Source organism: Mus musculus, chromosome 7 (assembly GCF_000001635.26).
Source record: "Mus musculus strain C57BL/6J chromosome 7, GRCm38.p6 C57BL/6J".
NCBI lineage: Eukaryota > Metazoa > Chordata > Mammalia > Rodentia > Muridae > Mus > Mus musculus.
This window is the reverse complement of record NC_000073.6, coordinates 43,032,937-43,050,434: the sequence shown is the minus strand read 5'-3', so window position 1 is coordinate 43,050,434 and position 17,498 is coordinate 43,032,937. Positions and strand designations below refer to the sequence as shown.

The following is a 17,498-nucleotide window of genomic DNA, read 5'->3' as shown; positions in this document are numbered from 1 at the left end:
GTTTTTCAGACTGGGTTTCTATGTGTAGCCCTGGCTATCCTGGAACTCACCATGTAGACCAGGCTAGCCTCGAACTCAGAAATCTGCCTGCCTCTGCCTGCCAAGTGCTGGGATTAAAGGCGTGCACGACCACTGCCCAGCTACAAAGCTTTTTTTCTTACAAACATGGGTTTAATTCATTTAGCACTAAAAGGGTAGAAGCCTTTTCTTTTTCTTTTTTTTTCTTGTTGTTTTTGTTTTGTTTTGTTTTGTTTTGTTTTTTGAGACAGGGTTTCTCTGTATAGCTCTGACTGTCCTGGAACTCACTTTGTAGACCAGGTTGGCCTCGAACTCAGAAATCCGCCTACCTCTGACTCCCAAGTGCTGGGATTAAAGGAGTGCGGCACCACCACCCAGCTGCCTTTTCTTTTTCTATGTAATAAAGATTCAAGCTCATTTTTCATCCAGAATGAGTGAGTTCTTTTTGCACCAGTGCTTGGTCTTTTGCTCCATATGCACATGTAAGTATGGGTGTGTGTGTAAGTATTAAATTGTGAGAATGTATGCATGTGTTGTGTAAGTGTGTGTGTATAAGTATGTAATTGTGAAAATGCATGCAAGCTGGGCCCAACTGAGTTTGAATGGAAATGTATAAATGAATAAATGAGCATGCATGAATTTGTGCCAGGGACCCCAGTGGAGTCAGCTTGACCGATGAAAGTCTGAAAGCTTTCTCATGAGGAAAAAGTTTCAAGGAAACTTACTCCTGGATCTTTGGCTATTTCCCTAACCCATAAAATTAATTTTCCAAATCCACTTTAGTCTAGTGTATGGATCCACGTGCACTCTATATAGTATTACCTCATAGTAAATGCCTTTTAAGATTGTATTTTAACATAGCTAAAGCCTTTTTCCAGTGTTCTTAGATTCCAGATAGCAGCAAGGAGCTTAACCTATTCAGTAACTAATTAAGCTGCATCATAAAACAATATAAACATCTGCTATTTACTCAGCTGTCTGTAGATAGAGACTAAAAGTCTCACTGAGATAGAAATCTTTTACTACAGGCTACATTCCATGTCAAGTATAAGTTGATATACTACCCTGATAAGGGGAAACTCTCCAGACAAGATAGGTTTTACTAGACCTAAGAATTTAGAGCTCTGTGATAACGCATTACTCTTAAGGCCTGTCAAGAGTTAACAACCCCCTGATGCTTTTAACCTTAAAGTGTGAAATTCTTGCCTGGCATTAGGCTGATCCTAGGCAGGGCTTGTTATCCCTAATGTAAACATTTAATTAGTCCCTGTAAATTCCTTTCTGCTGTAACTGGTGAATTTCAGTGTATCTTGTCTTTTTGTGATTTGTATCCTCTGATAATTCGTTGTTATATAAGTCTGAAGCTCAACCAGAACAATACATTCAGATCCAACACCTCTCGTGTATCTGTCTGTCATTTTTCATCCCACTTCTTTGCCCATCTGCCTAAGAAATCCTGTTCTTCACAGACCAGGGACCCAGAGAGTCTGTGGCAAATTTGTATATGAATTTATGTGAGATTATGCATATTCACTTATGTAAAAGTTTTTCCTTCTTCAAATGTTGTTCTCTTCTCCTGGTTCAATAGAAGTTTATTGCTTCAAAATTCCCTCTAGCCTGACAAGCAAGAGGCACCTGGACAATAGGGAAAAGGCTCTAGCAATGAATCCTTTACTTAATCTCCTGCTGTTTTAGGATGGGGTGCTAAATGCCTGAGACTGCAGTCTCTGGTCTGGAGAAACACAGAAGGCAGATCTGCTACAATAGCATAGTAACTTAAACTTAAACAAGTAAACTTTTTATTACACAGCAACCCTAAATATCTCCTAAGACAAAGCCTTACCCTCTGCCTAAGCTCTTCCCCCTCCGCTGCATCAACAAGAACCAAGAAAGAACCACCCCACCCCACCCCTGCTCAGGCTGGCCCAAGGAAAGGAAGTCAAGCACTCCTTGCATCTCCATACACAATTGCCATCAGATGCTAGGCTTTAGACGCTGAGACACCAATCTTCAATATCAGCACGTTGCAGGCAGAAGAAGACAGATATCCATAACTTCATACCACAATTGTCAACTTATTGGACAGCAGGCCAATAAAAATACAAAGTGAGATCAAATTACAGAAAAAAAGTATAAGAAATATCAATCTCAGATAAAATGGTTATAGAACAAAGAGACATTAAAGCAATGAAATTAAGAATTATGAACCCACATAATGATATATCTGAATAAGAGATTTAGAATGGTGTGGCACTGGTTTCAACCATTATATTTAATTAACATGGATTAATTTTAACTTTTAAATAAAATTTAAATGACTACTCTTCTTGAATGTATTTTGTGCCTGATGTCAAGACGTGAGTTCTTATCTGGCCTTAACAAAATTATGTAGCACTTGGGGGCAAATATCAAAGCAAGGAGTGCTATACTGGAAGCCAAGACAGAGAAGACTTCCATAGCCACCATGACCTTTCCCTTTGTGCTGTGATAGACAGGGAGAAAAGTGATCCAAACACAGAAGAATACCTGCATGCTGAATGACAGGTACTTGGCTTCGTTGAATGTGTCAGGCAGATTCCTGGATAAGAAAGCCATACTGTAGCTCCCAAGTGCTAAGAAGCAAAGGTATCCCAGTACACAGTGGAAAGCAACTGCAGAACCCTTGTTGCACATAATGATGATGTGACCATGTTCAACATGAGCATTTTGATCAATAAAAGGTGGAGAGGTAGCCAGCCATATTCCATAGATAATAAGTTGGATCAGTGTGCAGATGGGAATAATGGAATTTGGGGCCCCTGATACTATTAACCACCTCACCATTCTAGCTGGAGAGGTGATCTTGAATGCAGTAACCACTACAATAGCTTTGGCTAACACTGTGGAGAGAGCCACAGTGAACAAAGTTCCAAATGCTGTTTGCTGCAAGATGCAGGTGGCTGTGTTGGGCTGTCTAATGTAGAGCAAGCAACTGAGAAAACAGATTATGAGTGTCAATAGCAGGGTGTAGCTGAGAACCCGATTATTGGCCTTGACAATGGGTGTGTCTCTGTGCTTCACAAAGACTACAAGAACCACAGCTGTGAGTACAGAGAAGTCCAGTGCTGTGATCGTGAGTCCCATCCCCAAGGGCTCTTCATAGGCCAAAAAGCTCACAGATTTCTGGAGGCAGTGGTTCTTCTCTGAGTTTGCATAGTGACTTTCTGGACACTGCACACACTGATCCATATCTGTTCAGAAGGGAAAGTGACTGTAAATTAATTTGCAGGTGTCACCTCCCCCCTAAGCTATTAATTATCCCCATCTCATTGATATGCTTCCTGAATAACCTTCCTTTCTTTTCTGAAACAAATACTTATGTACTCTGTGAATCATTTCCAACCTATGCAGCCTTCTCTACCTATTGTGACAAAAATCAAAGAAGTCCAATGCTTCCCTGCTTTTGTCTGCTATCCCTTAATTTGTGATTCTGTTGCATCTAGTTTTTAGGTCATAAGATTACAGAATAATATTGTATAATCCTACTTGGATTCTGACATCACCTTAGAAAAATCTCTAATTTGTGGATTAGTAATTTGTTTAATGTGGACCATGTTCTTTGATGAACCTTCTTAGAGGCAAAGGGAGAGGGGGCGTATGTGGGGGTTCTTGGAGCAGAGATGAGGAAAAGGGATAACATTTGAAATGTAACAAATAGATGATTAATTTACAAAAAGAATTTCATTTCTTTCTTTTTTTTTTAACAGATTTATTTATTTATTTTATGTATGTAAGTACACTGTTGCTACTACCTTCGGCCAGACCAGAAGAGGGCATCAGATCCATTACAGATGGCTGTAAGCCACCATGTGGTTAGGAGGATTTTAGCTCAGGACCTCTGGAAGAGCAGTCAGTGCTCTTAAACACTGAGCCATCTTTCCAGCACAAGAATTTAATTTGTTAGTGTGTTTAATACACATAGTTTTAAATTAATTATTTCATTTATTTACATCCAAAATGTAAACCCTGACCTGGTACCCCCTCCCAGAGTTTCCCACTCCATTCCTCCTTCCCTTTGCCTCTGAATGGATGCACCCACTGTGCATCCTCATTCTCCAGGGCATCAAGTCTCTACAGGAATAACCACATCCCCTCCTACTGGAGCCAGAATAGTCAGTCAGCCCTTTGCTACATGAGTCAAGGATCTCAGAACAGCCCATGTACACTCTTTGGTTGATTGCTTAATCTCTGGGAACTCTCAGCGTCTAATTAAGTTGACACTGATTGTCTTCTTATGGGATTGCCAACCACTTTAGTTCCCTCAATCCCTCCCCTAACTCTTCCACAGGGTTCTGCAACCTCAGTGCAATGGTTTGCTGTAAGTACCCTCATCTATTTCAGTTATATTAACCTGTTTTCTTTAAATCCCCTGGATACTTCGATTTGGTTAATAATATGAATGATTTTCAATTAATAAATACAATTGCATTATTTGAGCTTAAATACTTCACTATTAATGTTGTTACAATTCATTACAACATTGTTTTTCAATGTTTAAGGAGAAAATTATTGAAATATGTTTAGGTATGCAAAAGAGGAGTTTTGAATATTCTGCACCTAAACATTTCTGATTTTCCTTGACCTAAAAGATGTTTTATACCAAAAGGAACCAGCATGTTTAGAGAACATTTCATCCAACACAAAAGAACGTATCTTCCTCTCAGTATCTCATCAATCTTTCTCCAAAACTGACCAGATACCCAGACACTAAGCAAGTCACAACAGAAGAAATTTGAAATACTCCCTGCATGTGATAAGAATACCACTGATCAAAGCTAGACATCAACAACAACAGACACAATAGAAATCATACAAACTCATGGGAACTGAACAACTATCTCAACTGTCTAATAAATGAAAAATGCCTTAAGGCAGAAAGAAAGCAATTGAAGCCTTTCTAGAATTCTATGGAAATAAATACAGAGATTCCAAATTTTGGGACACAATAAAAATGGTACAAAGAAAACGTTCATAAGTCTTGGAGCCTACATTTAAGATTGAAACTAAAAAGTATCATCTTGAGTGAGGAAACTTAAATTCAAAGGACATGCATGGCGTGTATTCACTTATAAGTAGATATGAGCCATAAAATTCTAGATACCCACAGTATATTCCCCAGACCCAACAAAGCTAAACAAGAAAGAAGGCCCAAGTTAGGATGCTTGAACCTTATTTTGAATGGGGAAAAATAGTGATAAGAGGAAGATAGTGGGAGGTGACTGGGTGGGAGAGGGGATGAGGATGGGAATGGGGGCATTCAGGGTTAGGTGTGAGAATAGAAGGGAGATGGGGCCAGAGGGCCAGAAGAATGAATTGATATGGGAAGCTGCTTTGGGTATGGGGTGAGGGCATCTCTAGGACATGCCAGAGACCTGGAATGGGAGAGGCTCCTAGAAGTTTATGGAAGTAACTTTAGCAGATGGATGGAGGAAACTGGATGGGAGAAAGAAGGGGTGGGAGAGTAAGGAGGTGAGGTGTAGGCCTGGGAGAGTGAACAGAAATTGGCTGGAGGTGGGAGACATTCTTTGTACATGACAGAGATCTGGGATGTAGGAGGACCCAGGGAATTTATGAGGCTGACTCTAGCTGAGAAACCTAGCTATGGGGAATATTGAGCCTGAAGTGACCCCTTTCTGTAGCCAGGCAGAACCCCCAGTGGAGGAATACTGACTACAACCTATAGAAAAAACTTTCAACCCAAAGATTGTTCTGTCTACAGGAAATTCAGGGACACTGATGGAGCAGAGATCCAGGGAATGGCCAACAAATTGCTTGTCCAACTTGAGACACAATCTATAGGAAAGCATGAATCCATGACACCATTAATGATAGTTGGTTATGCTTACAGACAAGAGCTTAGCATAAATGTCCTCTGAGAGGCTACACCAAGCAGCTGACTGACACAGATGCAAAGACCCACAGGCAAACATCTGATGGAACTCAAGGAGTCTCTTAGAAGAGTGAAGGGAAGGATTGCAGGATCCAGAGAGACTAGAAACTTGACATGAAGACCAACAGAGTCAAATAACCTGAACCCTTGACTGCTCTCAGAGACTTAATCATCAATCAAAGAGGATACCAGGGCAGGACCTAGGATCAATGTATGCACATACAAAACTATGTCAGTCTTCAGGTGGGTTCCTCAAAACGAGTGGGGACTGTCCCTGACTCTGTAGCCTTCCTGTGGGCACCATTCCCCTAACTGGATGCTTTGTCTTCCCACAATGGTAGAGAAATAATTGCCTAACCCTGCAGAGACTCAATAAGCCAAGGTGTTGGAGATACCCATGGGGAGCCTACATCCTCTCAGAGGAGAAGGGGAGTGTGAAACTGACTTGTGAGATGAGGAATAGGAGCAGAGGAGGCACTGATCAGGATGTAAACTGAATAAAAATAGAAATTAATAGAAAAAATTTGAGCTCATCTTATACTATGAACTTACCAGCACACCTGAAAAGTCTAAAACAAAAAAGTAATCACACCTAAGAGGAGTAGATGGCAAGAAATAATAAAACTAGGGTCTCATAACAATGAAATAGAAATATAGAAAAAATACAAAGAATCAATGAAACAAAGAGTAGTTTTCTTGAGAAAATCAATAATATTGAGAAATCTTAATCCAAATTAACTAAAACAGTAGCCCTCCTATATACAAATGACAAAAGAACTATGAAAGACATCAGGGAAACACCATTTTCATTACCTTCAAATCATATTAAATATCTTGGTGTAACTCTAACAAAGCAATTTAAAGTCTTTAGTGATAAAATCTTCAAATGTTTGAAGAAAGAAATTGAAGGAAATATGAGAAGATGGAAAATTCTTCCATGCTCATGCATTGACTGGGTTAACATATTAAAAAATGGCCTACCTGTCAAAAGCAGTCTACAAATCCAATGCAATCCCCTTAAAAATTCCAACACAATTCCTTACAACTTGAAAAAGCAATTCTCAATTTCCTGTGGAAAAATAAAATATCTTGCATACCTAAGCAATCTTGAGCAATAAAATAACTACTAGAGGTATTACCATCACTGATCCCAAGTAGTACTACAGAGATATAGTAATAATCACTATGTGGTATTGGCATTAAATGAGACATATTGATGAATGGAATTTAATTGAAACCCAAGATAAACCTCTAAACACTCATGGGCACCTGATTTTGGATAAAGAGTCAAAAAAATGCACATTTTTTTAAAAGACAGACTCTTCATCAAATGGTGATGGCAAAATTAATTTCTGAACGAATAAGGATGCAAATAATTGCACACTTAGAGTTTTGCACAAAATTGACCTCGCAGTGCGTATAAGACCTCAACAGAAAAGAAGACACACCGAAAATGATAGAAGATGAATTGGGAATGACCGTGAATTCGCTGGAATAGGCAAAGACATTATGAACCAAATACTGATAATAGAGGCTCTAAGGTCAACAATAAATGGTGTTTCATGGAACTGAAAACTTTTTGTAAGTCGAAGGACACAACCATTTACACAATGCAGCTAGGTATGAATGAGAAGTTATTTTTACCAACTCCATATCTTAAAGAACATTAATGTCCAGAATTTATAGAGAACTCAAGAAACTACACACACACACACACACACACACACACACATACACACACACACAATCCAACTGAAAATAATTATGCAGATCTAAACAGAGAATGCTCAATAGAGGTATCTCAAATGGCTGAGAAAGATTTAAAGAAACAGTCAACATTCTTAGCCATCAGGGAAATCTAATGTAAATCAAAACTAGCTTGAGATTGCGTGTTACACCTGTCAGTATGCATAAGATCAATAGCAGAAGTGACATCCCATTTTGGTAAGAATATGGAGCAAGGAGAACACATCTCCATTGTTGGTAAAAAGGCCAATTTGTATTAGAAATCAAATAGCAGTGCTGAAGAAAGTTGGGAAATGATCTCTTACAAGTTCTAGCTCTACAACTCTTGAGCACATACACAAAGGAAACCTCATTCTACCACAAACACTTGTTCAAACATGTTTATTGTAGGTGTATTCATTACAGCCAGAAACTGGTAACAAGCTAGGTGCTCCTCAACAGAAGAGTCAAGTAATATGTCACACATATTAGAGTATTACTCAGCCTTTAAAAATTACATCAGGAAATGTGCAGGCAAATGGATGGAACTAGAAAAAATCATATTCTCAGTGAGATAACCCAGACGCTGAAAAAGAAATACAGCATAAGTTACAAATGGGTATTAGCCCTTATGTTAATGATAACAATTCTACAATCCATTGACCAAGAGCGATTATGTTTCTGAACCTTTCTAAAGATGAGACCCTTTAGTACCGTTCCTCATGTTGTGGGGAATCACAGTCATTTTTTTTTTTTGCTTGCTTCTTCCATAACTGCAATTTTGCTACTGCTGTGAATTGTAATATAAATATCTTTTTATTTCTGATGGTCTTAGGTAACCGTTGTGAAAAAGTCTTTGAATTCTCAAAGTGGTTATGTCCTATAATTTGAAAACTGCTGGCCAAATGGTAGTGTGCAGTAGGAACAAATGGATTTCCATGGGAAGGTTCACTAGAATAGAATTTACAGGTGAATTGGAGACAGTTGGATAAAGAAGCAGGCATGATTAGGTGGGGATGGAGATGGGGTGGGGCTTACTGTGTTGGGAGAGATTAATAGAATTGATGGTGGTATTTTGAGTTATATGGAAACCTACTAGAGTGAAAACATTCTCAAATCTAAGAAGATGATCCCACTGAGAACACTTAGAAATGGAGCATAAGAATTTTCAGTTGGTTATTTCTTGTCTCCAGATGTGGGTTCCAATGGAGGGAATAAACTGCATTCAATTGAGTTTTTAGTCAATGAATCCCTATGGAAATCAGCATATAACATGGGCTGATGCAAAGTCAAAGGCTTGCTCTCCACAAACTGACAGAGCCCACTCAATGCAGAGGACAATATCCAAACAACTCATTGAACATTGAGAAGTTGACCTGGTGCCTACACAAAGCCTTTACCCTTATCATCTAGTCTCTTTTGTACCGTGAGTTACTCCACAGGCTGCTGAAAGTGGAATGTGGAACTAATTCAGCCACAATGCCTTTTGACCTACAATATGTGCTGTCTGTAAAATAAGGTTGTGAGATGGTGTAACAAAAATTAGGGGGTAGCCAAATAATGTTTAATCTGACCTAAGGCCTACTCCATGAAAAGGAGCCTATGACTAATACTTTTTCTTCTTCTTCCTCCTCCTCTTTTTTTTTTTTTTTTTTTGGTTTTTCGAGACAGGGTTTCTCTGTATAGCCCTGGCTGTCCTGGAACTCACTTTGTACACCAGGCTGGTCTCGAACTCAGAAATCCACCTGCCTCTGCCTCCCGAGTGCTGGGATTAAAGGCGTGTGCCATATATGAAGAGACTATATATCTCAGAAAATATGGTTGGAAGTTGGTGCAACAAAAATTAGGGGAGTATTCAAATAATGTCTAATTTGACCTAAGGCCTACTCCACGAAAAGGAACCCATGACTGATACGTCTTTGGTAGCCAAGATGAAGAGACTATATATCCCAGAGACTACATGTAAAAGCCAACATAACTGATATAAAGACAATAAAATCATTCCTCATAATATTTCTGCTATATTTATAGTCCCGTGCCATATCCAATCATCTCTCACAGCGGATTGAAATATATACAGAGATTATGTGGAGAGAGTCTAAATTGAAGATCTTATTTAAATCTGTCCCTCAGAGCTCAGAAAATCCCATGGAGGAGGAAGCAGGAAGTTTATAAGAGTAAGATGAAAGGCAGCAAGAGATGAAGGCCCTCTGAGTTAAATAACCAAGGTACATATATGCTCACAGAGACGGAAGCAGCAAGCACAGGGACTACATGAACTACATCATGTCCTTTATATATACTTTAGCTGTCAGATTAGAAGTATGAGACTTCTAACTAGTATTAGAGAATGAGTGTAACACTAACACTTTGGCATCCTCTTGGAACACTGTTTGTTGTGTTGAGTTGCTGTGTCTAACTACGATAGGATAATTTTTTTCTTATATTTTACTTTTTCATTTTTGGTAGTTGTATCTTAGAAGCATTTTCCTTTCTAATGAGAAACAAAATAGGGATAATTGAATAGAGGAATAATACTGGGAAGAACTGAGAAGGGTCAAGGGAAGCAAAACTATAATCAGGATATATTGCATGAAAAATTGTTTTCAATAAAAGTAAGAAATGAATTAAAAATAAATAATTGATTTGATATAAAGCAAGCATTGGTTTATGGCAGGACTTGAAGGGAGAAAAAAAGAGAGATTCAATGCAATCCCATCAAATTTTTTTTTTATGTAAAAACATGAGGTAGTTTAATGGCAGAGCTCCGGGTCGAAACATATCTCATGCAGGAGACAGAGGATTTGACCGTTTAGTGGTGGAGCTCCTGGTCAAAACGTATCTCATGAAGGAGACAGTGGTTTTGACCATTTAATGGCGGAGCTCCTAGTCGAAACATATCTCACACAGGAGACAGTGATTTTGACTGTTTAATGGTGGAGCTCCAGGGCAAAACATATGTCACACAGGAGACAGTGGTTTCCACTACGAGGCTTGGAAGCTAGGAGGTTTTATAGAAAAGGGGTGGGGTTGGGGGAGGAATTGGCGCAGTTTCACATGATTGGTCCATTTAAACATCAGCAGCCTGTTAACATTTAACTTAAGTCAGAAGGGCGGGAGATAGGGAGGCGCCGGGCCAGTCCAGCATGTCATTCTCTTTATCTCTTTTATCTTTATGGCCAAGCAGCCTCAGGAGTGTCTTAACTACGGGCCTGCCTGAGCATGTTCTGCCTTGTTCTGCTATGTTCTCAGTCCCAGGTTTCAAAGCTCACAAACAACTCTTTCAGCTATTTGACATAAATTACATGAATCACAGGTCTCAACTTTTATTTTCTTTCATTCCCCTCTTCTTCTAATAAGTAATTCTAATCTTAGAATTTTAGAAATCTTTATCTCTATGTGGAGAATAAAAATCATAACATGGGCCAAAGGTTAAGAACAAAAACAGAATACGAAGGGATAGTAAACAGAATTAGGCAGGGACCCTTCTAGTGAGTCTTGAGGGTCTGAGCATGATGTAGGTGTACATAGATCAGATCTCTGGCTGGAACTGGTGAGATGTTTTTTAGGGTACCCGGCTTGTTCGCTGTAGCCAATTATGACCAGACATTTTTCTGCACCACCTGCAATCCTTTTAACTTAGCATACAGATTATTATTACAACAACATGTAGGTTTAAACACATCATTTAAGACATTGATGGTCATGGGAAAGGAGCACCAAGTCTGTACCAGTCTCTTTTAGAATTCTATTCATCTTTTCTACCTGTCCTTTGCTTTGGAGCCTGTATGCACAATGTAATTTCTTTCTTTTTTTTTAAGATTTATTTATTTATTATACGTAAGTACACTGTAGCTATCTTCAGGCACACCAGAAGAGGCTGTCAGATCTCATCAAGGATGGTTGTGATCCACCATGTGGTTTCTGGGATTTGAACTCTGGACCTTTGGAAGAGCAGTCGGCGCTCTTAACCACTGAGCCATTTCGCCAGCCCCCGCACAATGTAACTTCTAACCAATCTCTAATATCTTGGTCAGTCCCTGATTTACCTGGGCAACAAAGGCAGGTCCATTACCTTGGGAAGATTTCTTCTAGGATCTTCTTGGCTATCACATTGGCCATCTTAGTCCTGGTAGGAAAAGATTCTATCCACCTTGAAAAGGTGTCTTCAACCGCGAGCTCTCAGGCCAAGGCTGATCTGATCCTTCAGATCATTTCGAGTACCAGTTTCTTCTGCCAGAATGTTAGCGCAGTGATGAGTAGGTGAAGTCTCAGGCAGTAGGGTAGCGAGATTGAGGACAGCAGATGGAGCAAAGGTCACTCATTCAGTCAACAAAAAAGCTCTGATAATGTGTCACAGGAGCATTGGTCGTCATCCATCAGTCAGGGGGCTTTCAGATAATGCTTTCAAGAGTGTGGGGTACCAATACAGTTATTTGCTGTCCCAGAGTGAGCTTATTAGCATCGTTGACAAGCAGAGCAATGGAAGCAATAGCTTTCAGGCAAGAAACCACCCGCTGGAAACATGGTTAACTTCTTGGGTATGTAAGCCACTGGCCTTTTTATAAGCTTTCTGGTGATCTGGGGTCCACACAAACACCTCTCCTTCCTTGGTCAGGGGGTACAATGGGGTAGCTAAGGTCACCAACCTAGGTATCCAGAGACTGCAGAAACCAGCGGTGCCCAAGAATTTTCTTACTTGCCTTGGTGTAGTTACAGTCTTTTTCTGGCTTCTTTTAGCCACTGTTTCCCAACTCGAAGGGTGTATCTCAAATAAGTAACTTGAGTCTGACACAGCTGAGCCTTTTTATCTGAGGCTCGGTCTTCTGTTGCCCAGTTTTCCTGTATTTTTCTTTCTCTCCTATCACTGTGGCCAAGATTCTAGTCAAATTTCTCTCTTGTCTACGATCCCTCTTGTCTTCTATTTCTTCTGCCTCTCCTCTCCTCCCCCCTCTCTCTTCTCTCTCTTCTCTCATAATATGCCTTCTCTGCCTCTTACTTACTGGTTCTACTCTAAGTAGTTCTCATTCGGGGTATCTCTCATCTCAGACCTCTCTAATCTCTTTCATCTCTATTTTCACTGTCATATATCTCTCCTGAGCCTTCTGAAGCTTTGATCTTCCTTACAGTCTAAGCTCACCTTTTTCTAGACCTCTATACCCATTTGTCAGAGCCTGGTGATTAGACTCATAGGTGCTCCTTAACTGGGACAGAAGTTTTAAGTGGGCAGATGTCTCCCTCACTGGTTAGCAGCTTAGGGCAGGCCGCACTAGAAGAGAAAACACATGGGGCGGGGAAAGGGAAGGCAGCTCTCACAGCTAGCTGTACCGGGCCACTGATATCTCAAGGTAAAAGCACTTTTTATGTTAACAAGAGATACTCTGGTCAAAACCTGAAAACAGGCAGGTGGGATGAAGGGGAAAGAGGAATGAGAAGTAGTCAGGGAACTCGTGGCACACTTGACCTGCCACTCCTATAGTGTGGAGGCAGGGCCTGGGGTCAGGGGTTGGGGAGGTCAGCTCATGGCAGGGGCTCCTGGGAGCGGGAGGAACCAGGAACCCCCCGGGGGACAAGACACTCAGGGAGGGATGGAAATGGCAGCAGAGGCAGCAAATCTAGTCGGCCCTTCCCCAAATGTGGCAGGCAGCGAGGCTGCTCTAGGGAGCCAGGTGGGGCCAGTGAGGGAACCCCGCGGGCCTTGCCCCTCTTTCTTTTCTTGCCCATTCCTCACTCTGCCAAATGACAGTCAGACCTTTCTGACTGTCCCTCACCCTTGGAACATCTTCCAGGCGTCGCAGATTGTGGGGCCTCTGGACGTTTCCCTCCCTTGGCTACTGGGTCCTTACGGCCCACAGTGGCAGCTGCCAGAATACAGAATATGAGGTGGGACTCAAACCCATAATCTTGGAAGTGTAAAACCAAGGCACGAGGTAGGACTTGAACCCATGATCTCAGAACTGTAAAACCAAGGCACTAGGTGGAACTTGAACCCACGATCTCAGAACCGTAAAACCAAGTCATGAGGTGGGACTTGAACCCACGATCTCAGAACTGAAAACCAGGATACTGAGGTGGGACTTGAACCCACGATCTCAGAACCGTAAAACCAAGGCATGAATTCACAAACCAAGATACAAATTCACAATCTCAGAACTGAAAAACCAAGACACAAATTCAAAATCTCAGAATTGAAAAACCAAGACACAAAATCAGCGATGCCACACTTAGACAACAGACAACATGTAAGCTTCACACAAACAAACGTACCTCCAAGGGGTCTTCCGGAGTTCCTGGATGTCACACAGATCTCAATGGGGCCTCCAAATGAAAGAAACTAGTGGGGGAACCCCCCACTCAACTCCCAATTCGGCATGCACCCAAGAATCACGAACAAACAAACCACCTTGATGTAAAAACATGAGGTAGTTTAATGACGGAGCTCCGGGTCGAAAGGTATCTCATGAAGGAGACAGTGGTTACGACCGTTTAATGGCGGAGCTCCAGGTCAAAACATATCTCACGCAGGAGACAGTGGTTTCGACTCATCCAAATTTTTATACAACTTGAAAGAGTAATTCTCATCTTCCCATGGAAAAAGGTCAATCAGGCTATAGAACTTATAAAGGCATTACAAGATAGCTTGCCTACTTCATGTAAAATTATTATAGATATGAAAGTTTATTTTTTCCATTTGTAAAGAGTTTACTTCTAGTGAAATGGTGACCATTAAAGGTTTTTGCACCTAGGTATGGCTAATATAGTCTTATATTATGTAAGAAATTTTTATTGTCCAGGCTTCAATACAAGAAGCAAAAAGTTTAAATCTTTCAGTATATATTGTTTCCTGAGTGGAAAAATATTTTATTAGCTAATGTCTCTAAAGGGAAGTTTAAAGTTCTGGGGAATAGTTGTTGTTTCATAAGATTCAGAGGAAATATCTTTTTTAATATTTAGGGTTTCAGTTATACTGGAAAATTGGTACAAATTTACTTTAAAATTTTATTTTCAAAAGCTTCAAGGAGATGTTAATTAGCTAAGACCTCACCTTAAACTCACCACAGGGGAATCTAAGCCTTTGTTAGATGCTATCAAGTGAGATTCAAATTAACTGGTGAGAACCAAAAAGGCTTTAACAGAAAGTAGAGGAAACTTCTATAATCTATTGATATCGATTGTAATTGGTGGTAATCAAGTATTAGCTACATATTCTAGTTATTGTTATTAAATGTGTCCACAGCTATTCTTTGGCAAGAAAAAACATTAATGTAAAATCATCTTTCTTCACCTCAAAGTTTTAACATCCTATTATAAGGCTGCTGTGGTGCTAATTAAGAATTAAGAATTCCTTGTTCCAAACAGCAATTGGTTATTGCAGAATATTGATATTTGACCTATTGCATACCATCATTTTAAATAAAATGGATATTCATCCTAAAAATAAGTTAATTGCTTATATGCATGCTTTTGTATCTTCTATAAATTCATACATGCATGCATCCCATTTACTGTATTTAAAAACAACCCTTCTATGGAAGAAAAGTATATGTGAATTGGATCACATGTTTATTCTTTTGATTTTCTACCTGCTTCAGCACAGATAATTAAATTATGTGCTATAGATGGTGTTTTAAAATGTGGAAGATTGCCTGGAAAAGACCTCTTAAGGCAATGCCACGCTAGATTTATATCCCAGGTAGATTATGGATCTTATAAAAAAAAATTGGCCATATAACCTCATTCTTTACATCATCAAAATAGTAATGGCTTGAGATAATGATTTGGTATTTTAAATAAATAAATAAATAAATAAATAAATAAATATGCATGTCATATTGTAAAGATTTGCTTCCAGTGTCCTCAGTTTCTATGTGTTCTACACATTGGTGTTAATTCTCGAGGACTTATACTTAATCAATTATTGCAAATAGATACTCATTTTTTATTTTAGAAAAATAAAATATGCACATATGACTATTGATACCTTTTCAGTCTTTCTAACTACAGCTGCTTTAACAAGAAAATCAACTAAAAGTATAGTTAGTCATTACTTATGTTGATTTTTTCTTAAACTTGGTGTTCCAAATCAAATTAAAACTGGCTATTACAGCCAAGCATTTGAGATGTTTTGTCAACAATGTAATGTTATCCATATTACTGAGATTTTTATAATTCTCAAGGAAACAGTACTATGGAACTTTAAATCTATATCTTTTTAATTTAAATTCCAAAAATCTCTCTGAGTGTCTATGGCACCCTACAATCAGGCATACTCATTTGATGAAGGGATCCACTTATTGGCACATGGCATGATCCTGTTCAGATACTTAATATGGGGAAAAGGGGGAATGTTTCTGCTTTTTTCACAGAATGCTGCAAGAGCATGCTAGCTTCCAATGTGACAGGCTGACCTGTGACCTGTGAGTGCCCTGACAGTGGTAAACAGAAAGCTGTATTGAGTGCACAGAGGAAAAAGAAATCAGAGAGCAGCCACACACAAGCAAAATAAACTCTTCCTATCTCTGCCATGGGCTACAGCAAGGATAGCTGCCCTGGTGTCAACTTGGGGGACAACTAAAAAAGCTGACTCGTGAGGCACAGGGACTGCTACTGAGTATTGGGCAAGATTTCATCAGAGACATTGTTTTTGGCCATTTAGGCCAACTCCCCTATAAGTGTAAAAGCTTGTGTACCTTACCTGTATGCTTATTGTTAAATAAATTTAAGAGTCAAGATCACCAATCTTGGCAAGTCTTTTCATATTCATTGTAATTCTTGGTCAATCAATTAATTGTGTAGATCCTAATTTAGTCAAGTAATCTGCTGTTATGATTTTGCTTAAGAGACCTGGGTATGTTTTACTGCCTGTAGAGTTAGGAAATGATCCTTGGTTTGAGAATTCACGATTGCAAGCTTTAAAAAGACTAAAGCTCATTTACAGGGGATATGGAGAGATACTGATATTTCTCATGACTTAGAACAGTTAAAGGCAAAAATTTCAGATATTAGTAAAAGCCATCTGGACACTTGGAACATTGATGTATTGGCTAGAGATTTAAAAAACAACCTAAGTGCATTGACCCCTGGATTGGGCTCAATATATAATCCTACTTGTTATTATTTTTGGCATTGTTTTATTAGTAATCGTTGTGATTCCACTCATCTTTAGAGTGCTCCTGAGATCTGTAGCTACGGTGAAGCAGGACATCCTGGAACTTCGGCTGAAAAATAAAAAAAAAAGAAAGGGAGAAATGCCACGCACTCTGGTGGAGTCAGCTTGACAGGCGAAAACTTGCAAGCTATTTCATGAGGAAAAGAGTTTCATGGAAGCTCCCTCCTGGAGTCTGGCGAAAGCCACACTCTCCAGTTGGGTCAGTTTGACAAGCAGAAGCTTGGAAGCTGGCCGTGAGGAAAAGAGTTTCAAGGAAACTCCCTCCTGGAGTCTGGCATTCTCTTTAATCTCTTTAACCCATACATTAATTTTCCACTCCCGCGTTAGTCTAATGTATGGATCCACATGCTCTCTATTTAGTATTACCCTATTATAAGTGCCTTTTAAGATTGAATTCTGACATAGCTAAAGCCTCTCCCAGTGTTCCAAAATCCCAGATAACAGCAAGGAGTTTAACCTATTCAGTAACTAATTAAGCATTACAATAAAACGGCCATTAGCTCAGTTGGTTTGCAGAAAGAGCCTGGGAATCTCACTGAGATAAAAATCTTTAGTACAGGCTACATTCCATACCTATAGCAAGCTGATATACTCTCCTGACAAATGGGGATTCTCCAGACAAGATAAGATTTAACAAGGCCTAGGAATTTAGGGGTC

At 39.6% G+C, this 17,498-nt stretch overlaps 1 protein-coding gene across 1 annotated transcript in view; it reads right to left on the bottom strand.

Moving 5' to 3' along the window:
- Positions 1–2,328: 2,328 nt before the first annotated feature.
- Vmn2r126 (vomeronasal 2, receptor 126) overlaps positions 2,329–17,498 on the bottom strand; it is a 29,309-nt gene continuing 14,139 nt past the window's right edge. Inside the window, exon 7 of the mRNA NM_001105061.1 lies at positions 2,329–3,248. Within this exon, the coding sequence (NP_001098531.1) occupies positions 2,329–3,248 (920 nt within the window). The remainder of the gene's footprint in view (positions 3,249–17,498) is intronic.